This window comes from Nyctibius grandis, chromosome 4, assembly GCF_013368605.1.
Source record: "Nyctibius grandis isolate bNycGra1 chromosome 4, bNycGra1.pri, whole genome shotgun sequence".
Lineage (NCBI taxonomy): Eukaryota > Metazoa > Chordata > Aves > Nyctibiiformes > Nyctibiidae > Nyctibius > Nyctibius grandis.
The window spans coordinates 57,727,297-57,750,734 of record NC_090661.1 but is presented as its reverse complement, the minus strand read 5'-3'; the positions used below and the strand labels follow the sequence as shown (position 1 = coordinate 57,750,734).

General features: G+C 37.7%; 2 protein-coding genes across 8 annotated transcripts in view; one reads left to right on the top strand and one right to left on the bottom strand.

Moving 5' to 3' along the window:
- Window positions 1-1,418: 1,418 nt before the first annotated feature.
- Window positions 1,419-5,616, bottom strand: GSKIP (GSK3B interacting protein). 6 transcript variants are annotated; one of them, XM_068400184.1, is made up of 3 exons: window positions 5,582-5,616; window positions 4,114-4,372; window positions 1,419-3,481 (listed from the first exon to the last, which is right to left on the bottom strand). In XM_068400184.1, the coding sequence occupies exons 2-3, from the start codon at window positions 4,369-4,371 to the stop codon at window positions 3,320-3,322; spliced, it is 420 nt and encodes a 139-aa protein (XP_068256285.1). In that variant the 5' UTR covers window position 4,372; window positions 5,582-5,616; the 3' UTR covers window positions 1,419-3,319. The 6 variants fall into 6 exon arrangements, with proteins under 6 accessions (XP_068256285.1, XP_068256283.1, XP_068256282.1 ...); XM_068400182.1 differs by lacking the exon at window positions 5,582-5,616 and adding an exon at window positions 5,161-5,553; XM_068400181.1 differs by lacking the exon at window positions 5,582-5,616 and adding an exon at window positions 5,221-5,553.
- Window positions 5,617-5,645: 29 nt separating this feature from the next.
- ATG2B (autophagy related 2B) overlaps window positions 5,646-23,438 on the top strand; it is a 55,652-nt gene continuing 37,859 nt past the window's right edge. For both annotated transcript variants that reach the window (XM_068400179.1, XM_068400178.1), the window contains exons 1-12: window positions 5,646-6,285; window positions 9,989-10,151; window positions 11,698-11,850; window positions 12,845-12,947; window positions 14,317-14,479; window positions 15,013-15,192; window positions 18,843-18,939; window positions 20,026-20,208; window positions 20,888-21,042; window positions 21,716-21,827; window positions 21,982-22,243; window positions 23,138-23,288. In XM_068400179.1, coding sequence (XP_068256280.1) covers window positions 6,124-6,285; window positions 9,989-10,151; window positions 11,698-11,850; window positions 12,845-12,947; window positions 14,317-14,479; window positions 15,013-15,192; window positions 18,843-18,939; window positions 20,026-20,208; window positions 20,888-21,042; window positions 21,716-21,827; window positions 21,982-22,243; window positions 23,138-23,288 — 1,884 coding nt within the window. In that variant the 5' untranslated portion in view covers window positions 5,646-6,123. The remainder of the gene's footprint in view (window positions 6,286-9,988; window positions 10,152-11,697; window positions 11,851-12,844; window positions 12,948-14,316; window positions 14,480-15,012; window positions 15,193-18,842; window positions 18,940-20,025; window positions 20,209-20,887; window positions 21,043-21,715; window positions 21,828-21,981; window positions 22,244-23,137; window positions 23,289-23,438) is intronic.

Sequence of the window (23,438 nt, the reverse complement as noted above, 5' to 3'; positions counted from 1 at the left end):
GAGAAACTGGGATAGCGGCAGCCAATAAATTAGGGACTTTATTCCTGACTTCCAGACGCCGAACAGGACAAAATGTATGTAGGACTGCTGAGACAAAAATAGCTTTAATTAGGTTATTGGACATCCTTCCAGACAGCAGGCAGGCTTTCAGGCTTTTTAGGTGATTCACAGATTAACAGCTACATTAGGCCAAGTAGCACTTATTCAGGGGTTTGGGTAATGAAAACAACTGACAGTCTAAGGCGACCTACTGATGCTCTCCATTCTCAGTGCTTCAGAGGAGCTCCCTCCATCTAGGCAGCAACGCCTATAGATATGGAGTGGAGAACACGTCCACCACGCTCATAAACCCAGACATAGTGGAATGACATAGCTTTCTCATTTTTGAGTTAACACTGCAGCACGTTATAAGAAACAAGAGAAGTTTCTTCTGCTAACACCTATAAAACACCTGTTTCGAAAGTGTTTCTCAGCTTAGGCTCATAATAAGCATGCAAAATGACAAAGCATTTTAAAGATGTCTAAGAAAAAAATATCTTAACAATGTAACATTTAGTTTGGCAATTTTCCACTTGTATTTCTAATATTTCCTTTCCAAGTTCCTCTTTACAATCACCTACCTTGTTTCTTCACGACAAGGTTTCAGCAGATACAAGTTTGCAGCCAAAGGTTTTCAAAGACTTCTTAACTATCTGATATTTAAGAATTTTTTATGGTCATGATGACTTTGGTTGTTCACTCCCCCCCTTTCCAGTAGCTCCCCCCCAACAAGAAAACTACAACACACTGGTTGTCCTGGTTTGGCCTAAACCAGGCCGATTTTCCTTTCAGTGATTTTTACTTTCAGCTAAGTCTCCTCTAAGTAACTGCACTTTCTGAAACTAACTGCATGTTTTGCAGACAGTGTCTGCTTCCAGGACTGACAACGCTCGAAGTTTGTAGTTATTGCTGAGGCACCGGTAGGGATGTTGTGCAGTAAGGCTCTTGCTGTACTTAGTCTTAGAGAAACCAAGGTCACTGCTGAATTCCTCACTGCTTACGAGTGAAGAGCCGAAGGGGGGTCGCAGCTGCAGGGGGGAGCAGACAGGGCAGGTGACCCAAAATTGACCAACGAAGGTATTCCATCCCATACACGTCATTCTTGGTATAAAGCGGGGGGATCACGAGGGTCTCGCTCTCTTTCTGCTATGGCCGGTGTCCAAGGAAGACTCCGACTGTTTTCCTGCTGCCCCCGATCCCGATCTGTGCATCCCTGAATCCAGCTCTTGACCGTCGCTAGGCCCAGCCTGGGCCTTCCCGGAGCCTGCCCTGCAGTGCCGGTGGTGACGTGGCTGACTTCAGGGGAGCTCAATCTTGGTTTTGTATATATATTTGTATATATTTGATTATTTCTATTATTATTATTATACTCTTTTCCATTATTATAGTTTATTAAAACTGTTTTAACTTTCCAACCCGGAAGTCTCTCTCCCTTTTTCCTTTCCCTTTCCCTTTGGGGGGAGAGGGGGGGGATAACAGAGAGCATCTGCCACAGGTTTAATAGCCGGCCCAGCTTTAAACCGACACTGGTGCATTTATTTAATGCTTTAGTCATTGAAATTGAACAAGTAAATTAGTTGCAAGGGAAAATATTCAAATACAAATTTGCTAAAGTACATTCTCCTCACAGAGGACTAACCACGTGCCTGTGTGCAAAAGAGAGCCTATGAACAATTTTTAGAGCATGGAAGCATACCCTAGGGCAGAAGATTAATATCAGAAGTTTCAGCCTAAAAAGATAATAAAATAAACACAAAATTAAGCTCTGGAAAACAGAAGCACTACCTACAGTTGTCTTGTCAGTCACAGTTGTACATCACTACCCCAAAACTATTACAAAAGCTCTACTAAGCTTCTCCAATTAATATGACTAATCCTTAGCAGGTAGAAGTCAATATAGCTCTACTGAAGTCACCAAATCTGTGACTTCATGAGAACTGATGTATCCCCCTAAGTATGGCTCCAAAAAAGCTACTGCATACACTTGTCACAAAAGCATGGCAGAATAATGGCAGGATTATTTAAATAAAGATGCACAAATACTGAATAATACAAGAATACAAAAAGTATGAACACCACAGAATGTTAATTCAACAGTACTGGTATTTCTAACCAACTGTAATTTTTAAAAAGTCTACCATTCAGTACATAGTTGAAAAGTTACAGCAGAACAATATCTTTATAGAGATTTGTACCAATAGAAAATACAAGTTATATCTTCCAGTTTGTATTAGTCTTAGCAAATTTCATACAGCCTTTGGTTTCAAACCAATATAATGCAATTACCATTACACTGCTTACTCAGTATTCATTAGGGGAGGATGCTGTACAATTGAGGGAGAAAATGTGAAAAAACAGGAGTACCAAAGTATTGTATTATAGAAAGTAAAGGCTGAAGCAAAAATACTCTTGGGTATATCCTGTACATCATGTAAACACACATTCAGAATAGTAAACAGGCCAAAATGTCCTCCAAGCCTCTCAAACGGTTACAGTATAGCATACATATACATATATATATATAGCATATATAACATAATCTTTAGGAAATGTAGCCCATTACATCCTAATTCTGTGCTTAACTCATTTGTGATTCAGACAATACATTCATAGATTAGCAGTACATGTCATTTATTATTAGGAGTTTGCTGGTTGCCGTAGACAATGACAGATCAAATAACACTGAGCCTTGCTTTTAACTCACATACTGTCAGTATACAAGCAACACTCAACTGTTCAAGAACCATCTTTCTTGTTACCAAAGCTGAAAATTTTCAGATTTATGTATAGCAAATCAAGCTGAAATTCTGTTCTTTGCAGAACAGTAGTTTTCCCAATTATTTTTAATTAATTGGGTAGAGCAAGTAGTTAGCTTCTATTTTAAAAAGTAGATATGAAAATGATCCATAAGCACACACACACAAAAATTACTACTTGTATATATAACATTCAGTCTCTATTTTTATAGTTTTGGTTAACAACACTTTGAAGAGAGACCAATTTTTTTGAATGTTGCAAGCAACAACTTACTTGCTCACCTACAACAAAGAAGAAAACAAAAAAGTTTATTAATTTTACAATTTATCAAAGTGGCTTTTAATACCATTGTGATATATGCAAATCCACTGTAGCACAATGTTATAAAGTAGTACTAGCATGAATTAGATATTAATGCAAGAAATGAAACTTAAGATGTTTGTGACTATGCTTGTAAGGAAGATCTCAGTGCCTCATACTAAAAATTCCTCGTAGCATTAAACCTTCCTCACTTCTGGGTAAATCATGACTGACTATCTTTCTTCAAAGCTTCTAGTCTTTGTAGCAATGCGTTTCCAAACACCTCTCGGTATGCAGGGCTGAGAGAGTCCAGCAAGGAGTAGACAGTTTCATGGTATGGAGTTTGCAATCTGTCATCAGTCTGATCAAAATCATAAGCTACTACCTGCAACAAAGAAATCACTGGTTAGACTTCTGTGGTTAGGATCACCTTGCAATGGGGAACAGATACCACAACGTTTAACTTTGTCAGTCGGGGTAGTACGGTAATGTGAGAACAAAAGATACTGGATTTAAATAGCGATCTGTGCTTTCTACTATGGAGCTTAGTGGTAATTCGGTACTTAAGACAGTTTCAAATACCTTTTGTCCAAAACTCAGAATATTAGTAAAATCCATCATTATGACCTTTGAAAAGAAGTCTTACATCTACGTGTGTGCACAAAAAATACAAATGGTGCAAAACCGAGTTGTATACATGCTGTACTACTGACTTATCTGGGTACCCAAGAAACTCGAAGACTGACATGCCTACCACTAATTGCTGCTTCATTCTTCATCATTTTGTGACTCAAATAAATGCTAGTTTTTTTCACCAACTTCCCCTCTTGCTTTGTTGGAAGTAACTAGTTAAAGTTCCACTTTCTAGTAGAAAACATGTAGAACAGGCTTTCATAAAAGTACAAGAGGAATATGTATGCTGTTTTGATGTCACTGGAGTATTTTTCTAGGCACCTTTTGAACATGATCATTGTTCAAAACAAAGAGGCTTATGAAATTATAAATGAATTAGTTTACCCTGAGTCCTGCTTCAGTGAGCTCCAGGCAGTATCTGTTCCTTTCCCTGGTTTCCACATTGATATATGCCACATCCTCTGCACAGGGAAGGGTTTTTGAGACAAACATGTTGCTGACAGCAAACAGAACATCATTCACAACAGCTTCGGCTTCTAGTCTCATATCTTTCACATCTGTTCCTTCAAAGTCTCTATAATCAGAATCCTCTTCAAACCCCGTATTATTGGGCAACTCCATAGGATTGCAATCAGTCTCCATTCTGCATATGGAAACATTTATTTTAGATTTATCACACCACTACGCTCAATATTCATTAACATCATAAAACAAGAGATATATCTTAAGCAGACATACTTAACATTGTCCAAAAAAAAAGGAAAAATATGAGACCCAGTGACTCCCATAAGTCATGAAATGACAGTCCAGAGAACTTAAAACCAGGATGTTGAGAACAAGTGCTGAAGATCACATTAGCACATAGAAGCAGCATCAGCATCACTGAAGTTGCTGCTTCTTATGCAAGTAACTCATATTCTGTTGTATAAGACACTGTTATGATTCAGCAGTAATTAGTTCTGCACTTTGCTGATCTGGAATGCAGTAGGAAGTCATGCCTGGAAACACTGAAATGAATAGCTGTAGAAAATAAAAACCTATTGTTGGTGAACTTAAGAAAGACTTAGAAAAGTCTGTGAACTAAATGGGTTATCAGAGACTATAAAGATATATTAAGAGCAGATTTTTGTTTACAGTCACTATAGAACAATTCTCTTGTTCAGCTTTTATGGACAAACTGTCAATACATTTCAAGAGACATACATAGCTGGCCTTTGTAAGCTATTACCAAAAAGGGACAGGCTCTGGGGGGGTCACCACAGCGGCTCCAGCATCTGCCTCTCGACTACCCGCGTCGCCATGAGGCCTCAGCTAACTTACACCCACAGGGAAATCTGCCTCAGGCCAGCCTGGAAAGCCCCTTGGGACGCTGCCCCGAGTGCTTCGGTAGCCGAGCGCTGCTGCCAAGAGGGAACGGGGACTGGCACTAACCGATCCGCAACACACAAGGCATTCGCTCCACAAGATTCACCGCTTCCGAACAAATCCCACCTCGGACCTACAAATTCCAGAGGCGCTGAAGGCAACAGGGGAGCTGGCTACCGCGCTGCATCACTCCCGATTCACTGACAGCGGAACAGCCACGGATCACACCTGCGCCACTGCCCCGAGCAGCGCCGGCGGGAGCGGGGCGCCCCGGGAGCCCACCTACCAGCCCCGGCGGCGGCCGCCCGACCCCAAACGGCTCCGGACACAACGGCGCCTGCCCCTCCGCCCTGCTGCCTTCCCCGGGGCCGTCCGCTAGAGAGGCGGCTCCCGCCGCCACCCGCTGCGGTCCCCGGCACCCGCCGCCTCGCCCCGCGGCCGCCCGGCAGCGGAGGCCCCTCCGCCGCGACACCGCCCCCTCACGCACCTCCTGCGGCCGCTTCCGCCCCCGCCTCCTCCGCCCGGCGACGCCACTTCCGCGGGGACGTCACGGTGCCGGTGACGGTGTTCGGCGGGGGGGGGTGCGCGGGGAGGAAGGAGACAAATAGCCCGGATCGTCCTGGCTGCCTTCGCTGGCGGTGGAGAGCTGACGCGGGGGGGGCCCACTCGCCGGCCCCCGGCCCCTTCCCCCGCTTCGCGCACCGTTCTACTGCGCAGCGCGGCTGCGGCGGCCCCCTTCGCGCTCGCGGGCTGCCGAGAAGATGGCGGCGACGGTGGTGTCCGAGTGAGGATGGAGCTACCTGTCGGCACCTTTCTGCCCTAAGGCGAGGCAGTGCCGCCCCGCCGGCGGTGTGAGGGGCGGCGGGGAGCCCCTGCGGTAGCCCGCGCCCCTGCGGTAGCTTGCGCTGAGGGGCGAGGCTGGGCCCGGCGGCTCCCGCTCACCTCCCTCCCTCTGCCCGCTGGAGGGGCCAGCCCCGGCCCGTCACCCGGCCCGCCGCCTGGCCCCGCGGCCCCCGGCGCGCAGCCGCCATGCCGTGGCCTTTCTCGGAGTCCATCAAGAAGAGGGCCTGCAGGTACCTGCTGCAGCGGTACCTGGGCCACTTCTTGCAGGAGAAGCTCAGCCTGGAGCAGCTCAGCCTGGATCTCTACCAGGGCACCGGCTCCTTGACGCAGGTTCCTCTGGATAAGTGGGTAAGAGATGCCGACGCTTCGCCCCCTCGGCTCCTGCTGCGTCTGAAGGACCAGCTGATTCCCTGACCCCGGCTGCCACCCACTTTATTTTCAGTACCCAGCCTCCTTTATGTAAAAAGTTGCAGCCATAATTAGCATTTCATCCAAGAATTCTTTGACACATGAGCACTTAAAAAAACAACAACAAAGAAAAGAAAATCTGGGCATTTATTACATATATGTTTTTCTAAACACACTTTGGTTTTGTTATTCTTAATTATGAGAGAAGAAACAAAAACTGAAAGAAGGCAATAGCTGGTGATATTTCGGGGAGAAGGAGCTAGTGTAGCCCAAACTACTAGAAATTGCTGCTTGTAGTTACTGAGGAGCATGTTTCCTGACTACTAGTAGGGATCATAAAAACATAAAGTAATCTCTGTTCTGTCTGTGCTTTGTCTTCATCTTGGAGGCATCTTAGTTCTTATTGACCGTGTTATGCTGAGCTTAGTCCATGTAGGTCTCTAAAAATTGTCCCCTGGTCTTGCAGTGGTGAAAGTACTTGTTGATAAACGTAAAGCTGGTTTTAGCTCGAGTTTGCTTAGCAGGTGGGCTGTCACGCTTTGAACCAACTGAAGCTTTTTTTCAGTTCTGGTGTGTATGTTTTTATATATATATGTATGTGTGTGTATGTGTCTATGCACACACACGTATGCATACTTCCAGCCTACTATAGTCATCCAGAGGTCTGTGTCCGTGTTTGTAATATTTCGTAAAGTTTCTTGTGTTAATTACCAATGTTACTGAATTTTGCCTGCCAGTCAAGTGACTGTCATGAGGAGCCTTAAGCACTGTTGTGTGTCAGTCATTGACTTCTAGGGTAGCACAGATGATGAACTCAGTACACAGGCTTATTGCTTTACAAAATACTTTCAAAACACATTTTTCCTATACTAAATTCTGGTATTAGGCCATGCTGGGTACATTTTAAAATACCTGTGAATATCTGATGTGTTCAAATAGTGTTTTTCCACTTGTTTATGTGAAAATATGTTTGAAAGTGGCAGGTGACAGCCTTTTGCAGAAATGCACAATATTACCAGTGTTTTAGTGTGGTATTTTTTGTTGTTTGTTGGTTTGTTTTCTTATTTTCTTTTCTGGCTCTGTCTACAGCTTGTTTTCTGTGGCAGGCAGTAAGGCTGTCTCGCTTTAATAGAATTATTATGCTCTCTAGTGGGTATCACAGCAGTCTTCGCTAGTCAAAGTGACATTATTTAAAATGTAAAACTCTTTGAAACATAGCAGTTATGGGCCAGTACTAAATGAACAATTAATCATGTATACACAGTGATTAAATGTATATACAATAATGCTTAGATTATCTTCCTCGTTTGTAGATCAGCATTTTTCTTTTTGGCTTGTAAACAATTACATGTTTGAGGTTCTCTGCACGTGACTTTCTCATGTATGACAGATTGCAAAAGCAGATGTCACGGAAGTGCTACAGCTCTTTTTTCCTCCCTAGTCATTGTAAGCTTGTTCTCTGTGAATCACCAGGATGACTGTGTTTTTACGTATTGTCTTACCCATTTTTGTGGATACTTCTGTTCATCTTAATGTTGTAGATATTTTAGCCAACATTGTACTTGGTTATAGAGGTATGTAGGAATACCTGGGGCTATTAGTGTAACCCCTTTGCTTCTTGGGACCTGGGCTGTTTAGAAAAAGCAAAATGTAACCAATGATATTTGTGGTTGAATTTTAATATACATTTTGCTACTAGTATTACTGTGATTTCCAGCTGGAGATTTTCAGTCAATAAGGTGGGAACAAGTCCTGATGTGAAGACTGTGCTTTAGTTTTAAAATTTCACTTGGAATGCTCAAATTTCTGCTTCCTAGGAACAACTGGCTTTATGAAGTAATTTAGCTATAAGAATACTTGATTTTTTTTTTTTTTTTGCTTTTAGATAGTACATTTCTATTTCCAAGTAATGAGGAATGTACTAAAATACACTAATTTTTATTGCCATGTATGTTGGTAGCAAAAAGACATCTGAGGTCAGATTTATTCAGCAACTAGCTGACTTCCTGCTATAGGAAGTTATTTTGTAAAGGTTCAAGTAATTTAAATGAATCTGTGATATTTTCAGACATGGTTTTCATGCCAAATAATTATTTTTACCTTATTTTATGCTATTACCACATCTGTAATTCTCACTTTTAGTTCAAATACAGTTTTAATGTGACTGAATCTTAGTTAATTATTTGATTCTGAAACAATTTCCTAATAGAACTGTTTCAGGCTCTGTTTCTTTAAAGTGGGTGTCTCTTTCTGCTGTTTGAGTGATCTTTGGAACAGAAACTAGAAAAGCCGAACGTGCAAGCAAACAAAATTCTAAAAGCAAAGCTAAGAGCATAAGCAGAGCAACAAGTTAATTGCACCTGGAGACATAAAAATGAAAAGTGTCATTTTCTAAAGACCTTTTTGTTCATTTTTATTTTTAAATTATTCTATATAATTAGAACATCATTTTAAATATAATTAAAATGGAAAGCAACTTTTAAGTCCTTATTTTTTAAAAAAGCTTTTGCTGTTGAATTTATACTTTTTCTCAGGTAAAATCAGTGACCCTGTTCAACACTGATCAAGGAAGGTCAAAACAACACTTTTTTTGCCAGTTGAACATTATGTCCTAATATTACAACCACAGTCTTTAGTAGGGTCTTGTATATATTAGAAAGTTGCACTCACCAAATTTGATATGTGATTTAGGTTGTTTTTGATTTTATTAAAGCAGCCCAGATAGTTCTTGATCAGTAATTTCAGTTTTAACTACATTTTTGAATCGGGGCACAAACAGGGATTTACATTATTTTTTTTTTTTTTAACATAAATGCAAAGAATATGTTTCCTTTGAAAACAGGCTATTTGGACTCTATATGGATGTAATGAAAGCTATATAGTGCAACAAGTGAGTCCTTTCTGAGGACTGTGGAAAAGTTAAAAATCCTAAGTTACTACTTCAGAGCTCGTGTTTTCCGTTTTTCTCATCAATTTCACTTACTCTGTGTGATACTGAGGGCAACTTGATTGTAGTTTGGTTTATAAAGTCACTATAAAGGACTGGATTAATGGAACAGTTTCTGTAGAATATTGGTCTGTCCACTGAGCTTCAATTTTTAGATTGGTGCTTAACATTGAATGCGTTAAAGTATTTAGAAATGGCAAGTATGTTATACGACAGGAGACGATTATTTGGTTCCATTGTTCCAGTGTCACAAATAAATGTAAAATGAACATTACATTGAAATGACATGCTAGTGAAATACTCTTGCCACAGAAACCAGGTACTTTTTGTGTGTTTACCGTCAGCCTGTTTTCAGCTTTCAAGTATTGCCAGAGAAACAATAGATTAACTTGTGTCAGTACTGCACATATAAATACTGCAGTCAGTATTTATAACAGCAAGATAGCAATTTTTTTTCTGTATAGTGCAAAAATACAGGTTATTCAGCTACCACAGATAAACCTGTATTATGCTGAAAGGTAATTAATTAATGTGAAACAAATCATGATGGAATCAAAATACTTGAAAGTAGCCAGTTTATTGTCTTTCTGAGTATAATTTATGTTCTGGTAGCCTCAATATGTTTTATTTGTTATATGCAAAATTATGGATGTGAGGGGATTTTTTTCAAGTTATTTTTATTTTATTCTCTTCTAGTGTCTTAATGAGATCCTGGAGTCTGCAGACGCACCTCTGGAAGTCACAGATGGATTTATCCAGTCAATTTCTTTATCTGTTCCGTGGGGGTCATTGCTACAGGATAACTGTGCATTAGAAGTAAAAGGATTAGAGATGGTCTTCAGGCCAAGACCAAGGCTTGGTAGGCTTATTTATTAATTTTTTGAAAAGGAGATTCTTAACGGTTTCTCCGTTAGGTGGCAGTAAGATAACACAGTAGTGTAAGACTATGACAGGGTTACAGTGAGGTTCTGTCTTTTTTTGGCAACTTTAGGGTAAAAGATACATCTTCTTATATATTTGGAGAACAACTAATACATTTTAATTGCTATCACAATCTGAAATAATGACTTTTAAGTACTCTAAATGCTTACTACCTTTCATTGTAATGCTGAGAGGATTGTCTGAGCTCTTCTGGCTTGCATGTATCCATATGAATCTAGCTGATCTAATTTAGCCTGACCTGGCAATAAATTTTCACTGACTATCAAACCTCCATAAATTCTGTTAAGATGTGTTGTTATAGTCTGTGTGAGATTTAGTGCATTTTTAGCGTGGAAAATTTTGAATGAATGTCTGAAGGATTTTAATTTGGTTTTCTTTTTATAGTGTAGAGAAGATGAAAGAAAATATTTCTTTAAATAGATCATAAAGAAGAGGAAAAAATGCATAACTTGCAAAAGATGGAAAATGGGATTTACCTTAAGTAACTTGCTTATATATACTCTGCATTTCATTCTTATTTGTTTAACTGGAACTATATTTTGAGCTATCTTACTTTCTGGTCTAAGATTATTGCTTTGAAAGAATGGTAGTATTAGGAGGAAGCTTTTTAGTTCTCTTTTTAGTTCCATTTAGTTCTCTTTGATGCACAGAGCTTTATAGGACAGTAGAAAAAAACCCATGATGCTGGTTTTATAACACTTTTACAGCCACATGGAAGTTTCCAGACCTGAATGCTCAATTGGAATGTTTTGCCTTTTTAACATGTTTGTATTTGTGCTAGTTTTACTTTTGTTTATCTATACTAGAGTGTTATAGTTGAATTTGATTAACTTCTGTAATCTAGTTTTATAGTATTTGCTCAGAATGAGCTTGGCATTAGCTGATAGGAATGCACTGTCAATTAAGTTAATCTTGTTCAGTTTAATACATGCTGTGCTTTCGGATTTCATTATGTTCTATTTACTATGTCAGGTCTGTGTTAAGACGTTTAAAATATGTTCTAATATGCTAAGATAACATCTTAAACCTTGTTTAGTCTTTCCCCATCTAGGATATGTTTCAAATGGAATAAGAAACCTTAAAATAATTCTTAAAAAAAAGTTATTTCCTTAATTTCATTTTGCTGATTATGCCTGCAAAATCATAACAATATAATAAAAGTACTTGAGAAATTATTCACTTAAATCAGCGCTGAAGATTGGTTATACTAAAACCTGGTTTCATCTTGCTCATATTGAGTTTTCAAATACCAGAATCTTACCAATGCAATCTAAATAGATTGAAGTAATGTTAAAGTAGTGAAGTTTATAAAGAGAGATTGTAACTAAATTTGTTTTTAAGTATAGCTTCTTATTAAGCTGTTGAAACTCTTTTCTGGATGTGCCAAATGTATTATTTTGTTTTGTCTTTATTGTTTCAAAACGTTCACAGTCGAATTTATTAAGACTTCTCTTACTCTGCAGCATCTGGATCTGAGCCTATGTATTGGTCAAGTTTTATGACCAGTAGTATGCAGCTTGCAAAAGAGTGTCTTAGCCAAAAATTGACAGACGAACAAGGAGAAGGGTCCCAGCCTTTTGAAGGACTTGAGAAATTTGCAGAAACTATTGAAACAGGTATGAATTAATTATTGAGATCTGAATGAACATTTGAGATTAAATCAGTTTATGTTGTGTCTCAGTTTTACAAAATGGCATCTCATTTGCCATAACTTGTCTCACAAATTTTCGCTTGTTAGCATTACCTCTAAAATTTAAACAGGAAGGCAGGACAATTGATCTTGCTTTTGAAGAGGGGAAAAAAAGCCCATTTACTTACTAAAATATGTATATACTTCCCTCAGTGGACAGAATGAACCCTACTTCAGGGCAAATGGGTGTTTGTTTACACCAGAACAAATCCAGCTAAATCTGTGCTTGAGTGATTGGCAGATGCCTTAGTTTTGGAGGTACCAATTTAATTCATCACACAGACTTAGATTGTTAGCGGTGATGCTGTTGAGGGAGAAACAGAGAATGGTTTTTCAGCTATTTTTACACAAAGCTGACCCGTTATAGCATGTGTATCTCAATAGTCACACCATGTTGTTAGGAGTACTTTAGAAATTCTAGGTTTTGTTGTTGGTGTTTTTTTTTAAGTGGAAGAAACTAAGGGCTTATGACCACATTATGCAGTTGAGAACCTAGTGCTGAAATGTCTGAGCTAAGGGAAATGTTTAAAATCAGATCTAGAAGTAGAAGTATTCAGCCAAAGTAGTGTGGTGCTATAGCAATGCTTAAGAGTTCAGACGTGGTGTGCAGTGAAACAGGTATTTTCTTTGAGGATCACCCACGCTGAGCCATAGAACAATTTGGTTTGAGTAGCCACTTGCTCAAATAGCCATGCACTGAAGGTCCATTGCCTGGTATGGCTGTACGTATTGGACATCTAATAGGAGTATACACTGTCACTTGATGTCTTTTACATTTTTAAACTCAATCAATTATTTCCACTGAAATAAATATTGAGAACTTAAACAAAATGAAACATTGTTTTAAATTGGTTATAAAAGTAATTGTTGAGTAACTTGACTTAAATGTTCACATGATATCTTCTGTTTTCTCATTTAAGTTCTAAGAAGAGTGAAAGTTACCTTTTTAGATACTGTTTTGCGAATAGAACATGTGCCGGAAAACTCTAAAAGCGGAACTGCACTTGAAATCAGAATTGAAAGGTAAAGAGATTTTCTTCTTTTAAACCTATATTTTTTTTCCCTAAGGCACTTTTTGCCATTTTCTGTACAATATATTTTACCCATTCACACACATTCTTAGTATATAGTTAAGACAGTAGCTTTTGAGCAGCTCTTTTATGCCAGTGAGCATTTTCTCCACTCAACTTCTACTTAACATGTTTAAGCTAAAGATATTTAACAATCAGATTAGAAGAGTTCTAGATTTTCCAAAGATAAGTTAATGACCACGTCCACAGTTAATAAATACGATTTCTCAGATGTTCAACCGTCTATGGATATTGTTGGCAGATCATGCCATCTCTTACTCAAAAGGGTTTTAATATCTTAACAGTTCCTCTTATATATTGAAGACACTTTAAATATTTTCAGAAAGAAAGACACAATCCTGAAAAAAATTAAACTGAAAGACTTTGTCCTCTGTGAGCTTTCAGAAGAGCCCACACGTGTTCTTTAATTACTTTGAACTTGAATGCTGCACATGTTCTTACAGTATTTTTTTGACCTATGGGATAGTGTAATCATACTTGCTTACAATACAAAGTATTAAAATCATTACCTAATAAAACTGATTCTTACTGAGAAATGCTAATGAACTATATTTGGTTTTAAACATTTATAAACTTCAGATGTTATGTACAATTCAGGAGAGATGTCAATAAAACTGTAATTATTTTTCTTATGGAAGTCCATTCCCAGAACAAACCTCCTTTTATGTACTTTAAAAACTAGATTGAAACAAACTGTTAAATAGCGTGTTGTTTTGATGTTTGATACATTTTATTCATGGAAAGGTAGGTGTATTTTTCCACTGTAAATTCTATTATGTAGAGACCTGCATCTTTTTAAGAGTTTACTGTTTATGCTCTCTGTCAGTATTATAATGTAAGAAACTTAATTTCACAGGATTGGAGCCTATTCTCTCAATTTTCAACTTTCATTTTGATACAGAACGTTACTTTCGTGTAGTACTTTTAGACAACAGAAAAATATTAGTGGCAGATTTAAAAAAAAAAATCAGATTCTGAAGCTGGAACTGTGTGTGTCCTAATGGGAACGTACGTATAGAAGTGTTGGGCAGACTCCTTCACTTGCGGTCAGATTAGATGTAAGTACTAGGATAATACACTAGGATATATTCACACTGGAAGCATGTCACAGTTATCTTGTGGTATCCTGTAGAAAGTTGGAGTTTTCCACCCATTCCCAGAGAGCGGTGGTTTTTCCTTTCAGGACAGTCAGTGGCATTGTAAATAGTATGAAGAGGGACAAACTTAGAGGCCAAATGGCACAATAAAGGTAACAATTTGCATGCACCTACCATCCTTATTTCCTTGCTTTTGTCTCCCAGAACTATGTACTGTGATGAAACTGCAGATGAGTGCTCTGGAATTAATGTACATCAGCCCACAGCTTTTGCTCACAAGTTACTGCAGCTCTCAGGTGTCTCTTTCTTCTGGGATGAGTTTCCTGCATCAGCAAAGTCCTCCCCAGTGTGTTCAGCTACACAGCTGGTAAAATTAAATACATTGTATCAGAATGTAAATTGATGAAGGATAGAATATATTGTTACATTCATATATTAGATTCATTCTGAAGGATATAGGAGTTGAACTTTTACTTGAATCTGTGTTTGATAAGTTTCATAATGACTTCCTGTTGATTTTGAGGAGGGGGAAAGAAACAGACTTTAGGACCAAGTAAAATTTAAGATGTATTGTACGGGAATCTGGTTGCAAATTTAACATGCAGAAGTCCTCTACGATTCACTATTCAGTGGAAACTTGCTCCACTTTTTTGCAAAGGTCTAATATTTCACATTTTACATGCCTTGTTTCTTTCACAGTTTTGATTGCCATTGTCAACTTTATATTTATGTAAAATGATCATTTGTGTGATAAACTTACTTGAAATGCGTGGTGGGTTTTTTTTGTGGTTTTTTTTTTTTTGTTTTGGGTTTTTTGGGGGGTTTTGTGTTGTGTTTTGTTTTTGTTTTTGTTTTTTTAAATGGGATACATTCTTATTCCTTTCTCTGTAATGTTTTAAGGCAACTGAACCAAAGCTTTCACCTAGCTGGAATCCAAAAATCATTTATGAGCCACATCCGCAATTAACAAGAAACTTGCCAGAAATTACTCCTTCTGACCCTGTACAGATCAGTAAGCTGATTGGTAGAATGGAGTTGAGCCTAACATTAAAGCAAAATGAAGTACTTCCTGGAGCTAAGGTTAGTCATGCTTCTGGTCTTTAACTAAATTAATAGTTATGTAGGATTTTATTTTTTCTACTGCATACAAAAAATAGTGAGATTCTCAAGGGGACATAATCCCCTTAGTTTTGTTGTAGATTCTCTGCATTCAGAACCAAAATATATGTCTAATAAGACATCTTTCCAGTGGCCAAACAAGTCAATGGCACACTGAAATCTGCTAAAGGAGAATTCCTGTATGTTAGAGAGACTGAACTTAAGTATTGCAGTAACTCCTGAGAAAGTTGTTCTGTTTTCATTTAACTCCTGCTAGTATTCATTTATCCTTTTTTCTTGTACCAGTAGGATTGACTTTGCCTGCGTATGTGTGGAATGTTTAACTGGTTGATTAAAATCACTTTGGTTTTAAAAGGGTGTAATTTACTTCAACAATTACAAGTAAAATTTAAATGATTAGTTAGATTGCAGCATTGCACAATTATAAAACTAACATGAACATTTCTGCTTCTGGATTTTTATATTAAAATTTATAGTAAGTCGAACAATCCATATTTAAATGCTACTAGTTAAAGTAATATTTTATTTGACTTTTATGTAAAGATAGAGGAAGCAAAGCAGTTGAAAATAAAGCCCAATTTATTTTTTTTGAAGTGTGAGTGTATAAGTAAAGTTGTATAAATATATTTCCCTTCTCTCCAACGGTAACGTTGGCTATTGACCTGTCTTATGTAGTGCACTATATTCTACAGAAAGCAGAAAGCTTGTACTATAGTAGAAAAGCTTCTTATGTCCAACAATTTTTAGTCAATCTCTATAACTTTTATTGTGTATTCAGTTAAGAAAAGTTCTTGAAAAGTGACATATTTTGTTTGGTGTGAAATAGCAAAATGCTGTCTATTTCAAAAGTATGAATAGTTAATACAGTTAACACCTTTAAATTAACTGATGTCCAGATGTTTCTGAAGATCAAAAATTTTCCCCTTTTATATCATTAGATGTATTTTAAGGTAGCCAGAAGAAAAACGTCAAGGGCAGAGTTGAGAGTAATTTTTGTTTTATAGGAGAAGTTTAATGTAATAGAATGCAGAGCAGTGGTCTCTATAAGTTGGGCTTGAGTGTAGGCAAAACACTGTTGGTAAGTTAAAATAACAGCAACATCTGAACTAGTGAATGGTTTTAATATTACATGACAAAATTAAAGAAGGACCTGGTTTATCAGTTAGCATTCCTGCAGATTGGAAAGAACATACATACAGTATATTGTTTAGTCTAGCTTAACATTTTTTTTACTCTGGAAGCTGAAGTATGTTAGAACACCTTTGATTAGAATAGGCATTTCAAGAATGTAAACTACAAAATATACTGTTAAACTTCATGTCAAGTATGAAACACTTCAATAGTTTCATTTTCTTTCAACTTTTTCCAAAGGATGGAAAAAATAGTAGGAAACAGTATACAAAACTGATCATTTATTTTGTCTGCTTAGGTAAATATTCCTTTAAGGCCTTTATGAGCAAAAGTATATTTTCGTATAAATGTATGCCACTGCATGCCTGTGTGTCTTGTTTTGTTTTTTTCTCCCATGAGTGTGGTGGGTTGACCTTGGCTGGCTGTCATAACACCCATCCAGCTGCTCTCACTCACACTCCTCAACAGGACAGGGGGAGAGAATGTCATGAAAAAGCTCATGGATTGAGATAAAGACAGGGAGACCACTTAGCAGTTACTGTCATTGGCACAACAGGCTCAACCTGGGGAAAATTAATTGAATTTATTGCCAATTAGAATGGAGTTGGATGATAAGAAACAAACTAAAACACCTTCCCCTCACTCATTTTTCTTCCCAGGCTCAACTTCACTTCTTCATTCCCAACTCTTCTACCTCCTCACCACCTTGAGCAGTGCAGGGGGCATAGGGAATTGAGGGGTCGCAGCCCGTTCATAACAGTTCCTCTCTGCTGCTCCTTCCTCCTCATGCTTTTCCCCTACTCCAGTGTGGCTCACTTGGGCTGCAGTCTTTCACAAACTGCTTCAGAGTGGGTCCTCTCGATGGACTACAGTCCATCAGGATAAACCTGCTCCTGCATGGGTCCTCCATGAACTACAGTTCCTGACAGGAGAACCTGCTGCTGTGTGGGCTCCTCTTCATGGGCTGCAGCACCTGCAAGGACCCTGCTCCTGTGTGGGCTGTCCACAGGGTAGAGCTTCCTTCAGGGCACATCTGCCTGCTGCAGAGTGGGATCTTCCATGAGTTGCAGTTTGGGTATCTGCTCTGGTGTGATCCCTTCCACATGCTGCAGGGGAATATCTGCTCTGACACCTGGAGCACCTTCTCCCTAGAATCATAGAATGGTTTGGGTTGGAAAGGACCTTAAAGATCATCTAGTTCCAACCCCCCTGCCACAGGCAGGGACACCTTTCCACTAGACCAGGTGACTCAAAGCCCCATCTAACCTTGCCTTGAACACTGCCAGGGAGGGGATATCCACAACTTCTCTGGACAACCTGTTCCAGTGTCTCACTATCCTCACAGGAAAGAAATTCTTCCTAATATCTAATCTAAATCTACCCTCTTTCAGTTTAAAACCATTATTCCTTCCTGTCACTTGTAAAAAGCCCCTCTCCCGCTTTCGTTTAGGCCCCCTTCAGGTACAGGAAGGCTGCTCTAAGGTCTCCCCGGAGCCTTCTGTTCTCCAGGCTGAACAACCCTAACTCTCTCAGCATGTCTTCATAGGAGAGGTGATCATCTTCGTGGCCCTCCTTCTTCCCTGACCTTGGTGTTTGCAGGATTGTTTCTCTTGCTGTTTTTTCCTCACTGCCCGCACAGCGTTTTGCCCTTTCTTAAATATGTTTTCACAGAGGCACCACCAGCTTTGCTGATGGGCTCAGCTGTGTGCTGAGGTGGGTCCCTTACAGGGCCGACTGGAACCAGATCTGCCCAGCATGGGGCAGACCCTGACCTCTTAGCACAGAGGCTTCCCCTGCAGCATACCCTGCTGCCAACACCTTGCCACCTACACCCAATACAATGAGTAATAATTGTGAATGGACTAACGTGTGGGGGGAGTACAGGTTTCTAGAATTGAAAAATAAATCTATACAGGTCCTTAAGATGATTTTAGCTTGAGCTGCTCTCAAAAGATAAGTGGCTTGCTTCTTGTTTACCATCTCAAACCAATTAGACTTCTATAAACATCCCACTCTGTATGAAGAAAGTATATGAATTTATTCATCTGTATACTAAAGAGAAGTCCTGAAGAGAACCTTTACAGTTTTTAAGGTCTGCTTCAGAAGGTGCTGCCTTCAGTATTTTATAATTAGTACATAATACTAACTTTATATTGTGGATTACTTCTGGAATTATTAAAGAAGCAAAACAACTAGCAGGTTAATGGTATTCTTGAATTTTCCTATTAGGCGATTGTGTATTTATTTTAAGCTAATAAATTTTCAGCGACACACCTGCATTTATCCTGCCAAGCTACTGACTGGAAGCAATACACAATTAAATTTCTAGCTGTTGTTGTGTAGAAGATGAAGATACGGCTGGAATGGCTGTATCCTTTACAGCATCAAAATCTATTATCAAAATAGTCGATTCAAGACTCTTAAAAAAAAATTCCTTTAAGTGTTCTTTTTTTTTCTTTTTTCTTTTTTTTTTTTTTTAGTTGGATGTAGATGGACAAATAGACTCTGTACATCTATTTCTGTCACCAAGGCAGGTGCATCTTCTGTTGGACATGGTAGCAGCTGTTGCTGGACCAGGCAAGTGAACATTCTGTAAATGTTAAATATGTATTATGGTGGATGAAAAATAAACTTTGCTAGATAAACAGGTTTCCTCAGTGGAAAAAACCTATTTGTGGTGGCAGATTATTATTAATTTCTATCTGATCTTAGCAAAATGTTTTGTATCTGCTCTGAGTAGGACTATGATCAATTTATTGACTTCAATTGCAAATTGTACATGCTGGTAATGAAAATCTAGGTAACAAATAAGGCTTGACAAGTGACTATATAATAGGACAAGAGATGGGGAAATGGGTAGGTGGAGATAATCAGGAGGCCAGAACAATTTTGGCTCTTGTAGCTTCTGTTTCACGAGAGAGGCTTAGCAGTCTGGTTCCTTCTCTGTCCTATGTTTTCGTGACAGGCACAGAAGACAGAACAGACAGTAACTGAATTTGTTTGTCCATATTTGCTAAGTAATGAACAGCAGTGTTTAGACTACTACAGTAGCAGGATGAGAGTGTTTTGGTTTGTTTCCCTCCCCCTTGCCCCCATCTGCCTATGTAAAAACACTTATTGTTAGGATAGATAGTTAATCTTTTCGAAAACATTTGTCATGTCTTGGGTAGATGCTTAATATTCTTCTAAAGATACTGATATATTTGTTGTACTGGACTTGTTCGTTGTTTGTGGATAACTGGAAAAGCATTACATACAGTTTCCCGTATGTGTCATCTTCAAACCTGAAATTTTAATAATTCCTTAATAGTAAAACCTTTAAGAGATTGTGTCCTTAGTCTCTAAATCTGACTGAGAAGAGAAATATATGCTGATATTATATGTGAACATATTTGCATATATGACCTTAAAATATTTTCTTCAGACTTGAAATGAGTGAATGTTAGGGAAAGAGTAATCTGTTTTGGACAAGTAAAATCTCCAAAACAACAAAATGCATGTGTATACACATCTGACATACAACAGATATGTGTGTATATATATACAGATGCATATATATACAACAACAACACTTGGTTAATTTTCAGATTAATTTTTGAATTTTCCTTGAGATACTGGTAAGGAAATTACAGTGGGCTTTCTGTCCTTTTTTTTTGAATTCAGAGAGCCTAAGCAGGATAGAATTGTCAAATAAAGATAGGAAGAACCGGCCAATGCAACAGGAAGATGAGTATCGGATTCAAATGGAGTTGAAACGTTACTTAAGAAAAGAGTCTTTATCTGCAGGAGCGTCATCTGAGCAAAGCTTCTATGAGACAGAGAGTGCCAGAACGCCTTCTAGTCGTGGCAAGTATAAAAGATGACGCAGCATAGCAAATAACCTGTTAAGATTGTATAAAGTGACTGTTCATCTTTTAATCTTACGAACATAAGTATCAAAAGAACTTTAACATAGAATAATTGTATGCTATTAATTGTACTGTTGAATAAGAAATTAACACCTAATTTAGATATCAGGCTAGACTTGATTCAGTATTTCATTAGAACTGTTCAGTAGTCTGTATGTTACTGTGCAACGTGATAAATACATATGCAGTGCAACATCTTTCAAATGCGTGTTGAAGAAATAAAATCTAGAATAATAGTTGCATTGCTTTGATATTTATATTTTTATTTGAATTTTTTTTGCTGATTACTTTTAATGTGAAAATAGGAACTCTGATTTGTCAAAAAGAGAGCATGAATTTATAGAAATGATGCCAACTCGAATATGAAAATAGAACATTTCACTGGTTTAGTACTTCTTAGGTTTTTTGCCTTTTTTTTTTTTTTTTAAATAATCTCTGACCATAGATACTACTAGTGTCAGTGTCAAGAGAACTTGGAACTTCTGTAAATAATATATTTAGCTGGTTATTCTGTCTAGCAGTTGGATTTCTGAATTTCCAAATACGTTTCTGTTAAAAGTAAAGGTGATTTGTTTTTTGTTAGAAAATAAATCTTTATTATCTGTGGTTCTTATTAGAAGAAGAAGTTTTCTTCTCAATGGCTGAGATGGACATGTCTCACAGCCTTTCCTCCCTTCCACCTCTTGGAGACCCTCCAACTATGGATCTAGACTTGTCTTTAACCAGTACATATACCACTACACCAGCAGGATCTCCACTGAGCACTACAGTGGTATAGTATTAACTACATTTAAAATCTTTTTGAAATCAATGCTTTTATCTGAAACTGTTGTATAAATATTCTTTACACTATCAAATATGAAGTCGTATTGGAAAATTTCTCATCTGTTTGGCTATGAAGACAGGAAATGGAATGTATTTGTTTTCAAATGCCTTCAGGCTTATATAGGACACTTTATGATTTACTTTCTTTTTAATAACTGCATGTTTGCCATCTGGGTTTCCTTTTAGTATGGACTACACTGGCAATGACAATAAAAAGTACAGACTCATTGTATTACATTATTCCTCAAACTAAAAATTACGCTGTTGATATCGCCATCTTTCCCAAATCTGTTATGTGCCTAATGTTTTGTTTAATGAGATACATGGAGAACAGTTGTGTTTTTTACAAAGAAACAGGAGAATATACCCTCACGGAGAGGGCAGCTTTATCTATCTAGCTTTAAAAATATGTGGTTGTAGACAATCATAAAATTAGAAAGCATAGCCCAAAGTAAAGCATATCTACATTGTTTAGTTGAGCACTAATATGCCATGAAATGGCATGCTGTGGATTGTTTATGCATATATTTGCTTTTTGTTCCTTTACCTTATTATTTATATTTGATCTACTTTCTAACATCTATTTGTCAAATTTAAGATTGTATGTATTCTTGTTTTAGCTTCAGCCAACTTGGGGTGATTTTCTTGATCGTAACAAACAAGAACTACAACCTCCACGGGGTTCTTCACTTACAGCCAACATGGTTCACCAGACTTCCTTAAGAAGGACATGTAAGTGAAAATGTTTTGCATTCTGCTCTCTAGATGATTCTGGAAATGAATTGTTATGCAGCAACTTGGTAAAAAGAAATAAAAATCAAAAGTTAGATAATTTTATAAATGTGTTATTGCTGAAAAATTACGTGAACTTAATTTTGTATTTCAGCTATTCCATCCAGATCTGTTTCTGTGGATGAATCCAGACCTGAGCTGCTTTTTAGACTGGCAGTTGGAACTTTCTCAGTGTCTGTACTTCATATTGACCCTTTACCCCCACCTGAAAGTTCACTGAACCTTAACCCATTGACACCAATGGCTCGGGATTTCTTTACCCGAATAGAAAAGATTGAGCCAGTTAAGTTTTCAACAGAAGATTTTCTGTCCTTCCGAGAAGTATTTGCAGAAGCTTGTTCTCATGATCACCTTAGGTATAACTTTGCTTATTAATAAATATAATTAACAAAAAATATCTTTTAAGTAAACTTGAATAAATAAGTTTATTTCCACAGGAATTGTGTCACAATATTTGAATCGCATTATACTTCTTTGTTAATTTCAAAATAGCCTTAGATTTTCACATCTGTTGTCCAAGACTATTTTTTTAATGTTTATGCACTTCTTATATTATTATTATTCTTCTTAAAATCAACCGAGCTGTTTTTAACAATAGATGAATTAAACTAGGTACAGTTTCTACCACAGAAATCTAGAGAGTCAAGAATCATTAAGTAAATTATTTCTTTAGAAATAGCTGTATTTTACAGGACCATCTTTATTCCAGTGTAGGGATTTCTGCTTGAAGAAGCTTAGGGTTTTACTTAGTGCAAAATAGAGTATCTGCAGGGATTAAAAGTAAGTGTGAGCTAAATCATAACGTTAGTCAACAGTCTTTTTTTCCAGAAGTTTTTACTGTCCCAGTACAGTGTAGGAAGTAAAATATTTAAGGGGGTATTTATATTTTTCTTATCTTATTCATGTAATTTAGACTTTCTGAGGCATTTGGCTTTTTCATTGTCTGTATAAGGATGTTAGATTCCCAGCTTTGTGTGAATTGCACCTTAGGTTAGATGTCTAAAATGTTCTTTACAAATTTCTCGACACTGTCTGTTGTTGAACGTGTAACATAAATGAGCTCCATTGTCTTTGTTGCTAAAACTATAATCTGTTATAATTAGAATTTTTTCTTATTTTTGAAGAAATTATGGTGATTTTAATGATTTTTAAAAGGATTGTAGTGATCCTTTTACATATTTAAATCTTGACTTTTCATAATTTTTATTGTTTTATGCTACTTTTCATAATTAATAATTTTCATAATTCAGATTTATAGGTACTGGTATCAAAGTGTCTTATGAACAAAGACAAAGGACTGCCTCCCGAAGTTTTTGTACTGACTTATCCATTGGGAATATGGAGTTCCTGGAATGCCTTTTCTCTACTGACTCCCGTTCCATTCAGCCTCACTATACAGAGGTATGTAAAAAATACAGGGAATTTCTTGTATAACTGAGAATACAACCATTTTAAAATCTGTCAATCTTAAAATTTTAAATTTTTTTTAATATGTTGTGGTGGATGCAACTTGTATTTTAATTGCAAGCTCAAATAGTGAACCAGACTGCT

Excerpts from the sequence above, each read along its gene's own strand:
- GSKIP (XM_068400184.1), bottom strand. The coding sequence starts at position 4,371 with ATGGAGACTGATTGCAATCCTATGGAGTTGCCCAATAATACGGGGTTT. Across the intron at positions 3,482-4,113 it reads TCACTGAAGCAGGACTCAGG|GTAGTAGCTTATGATTTTGA; the intron begins GTAAACTAATTC and ends TCTTTGTTGCAG.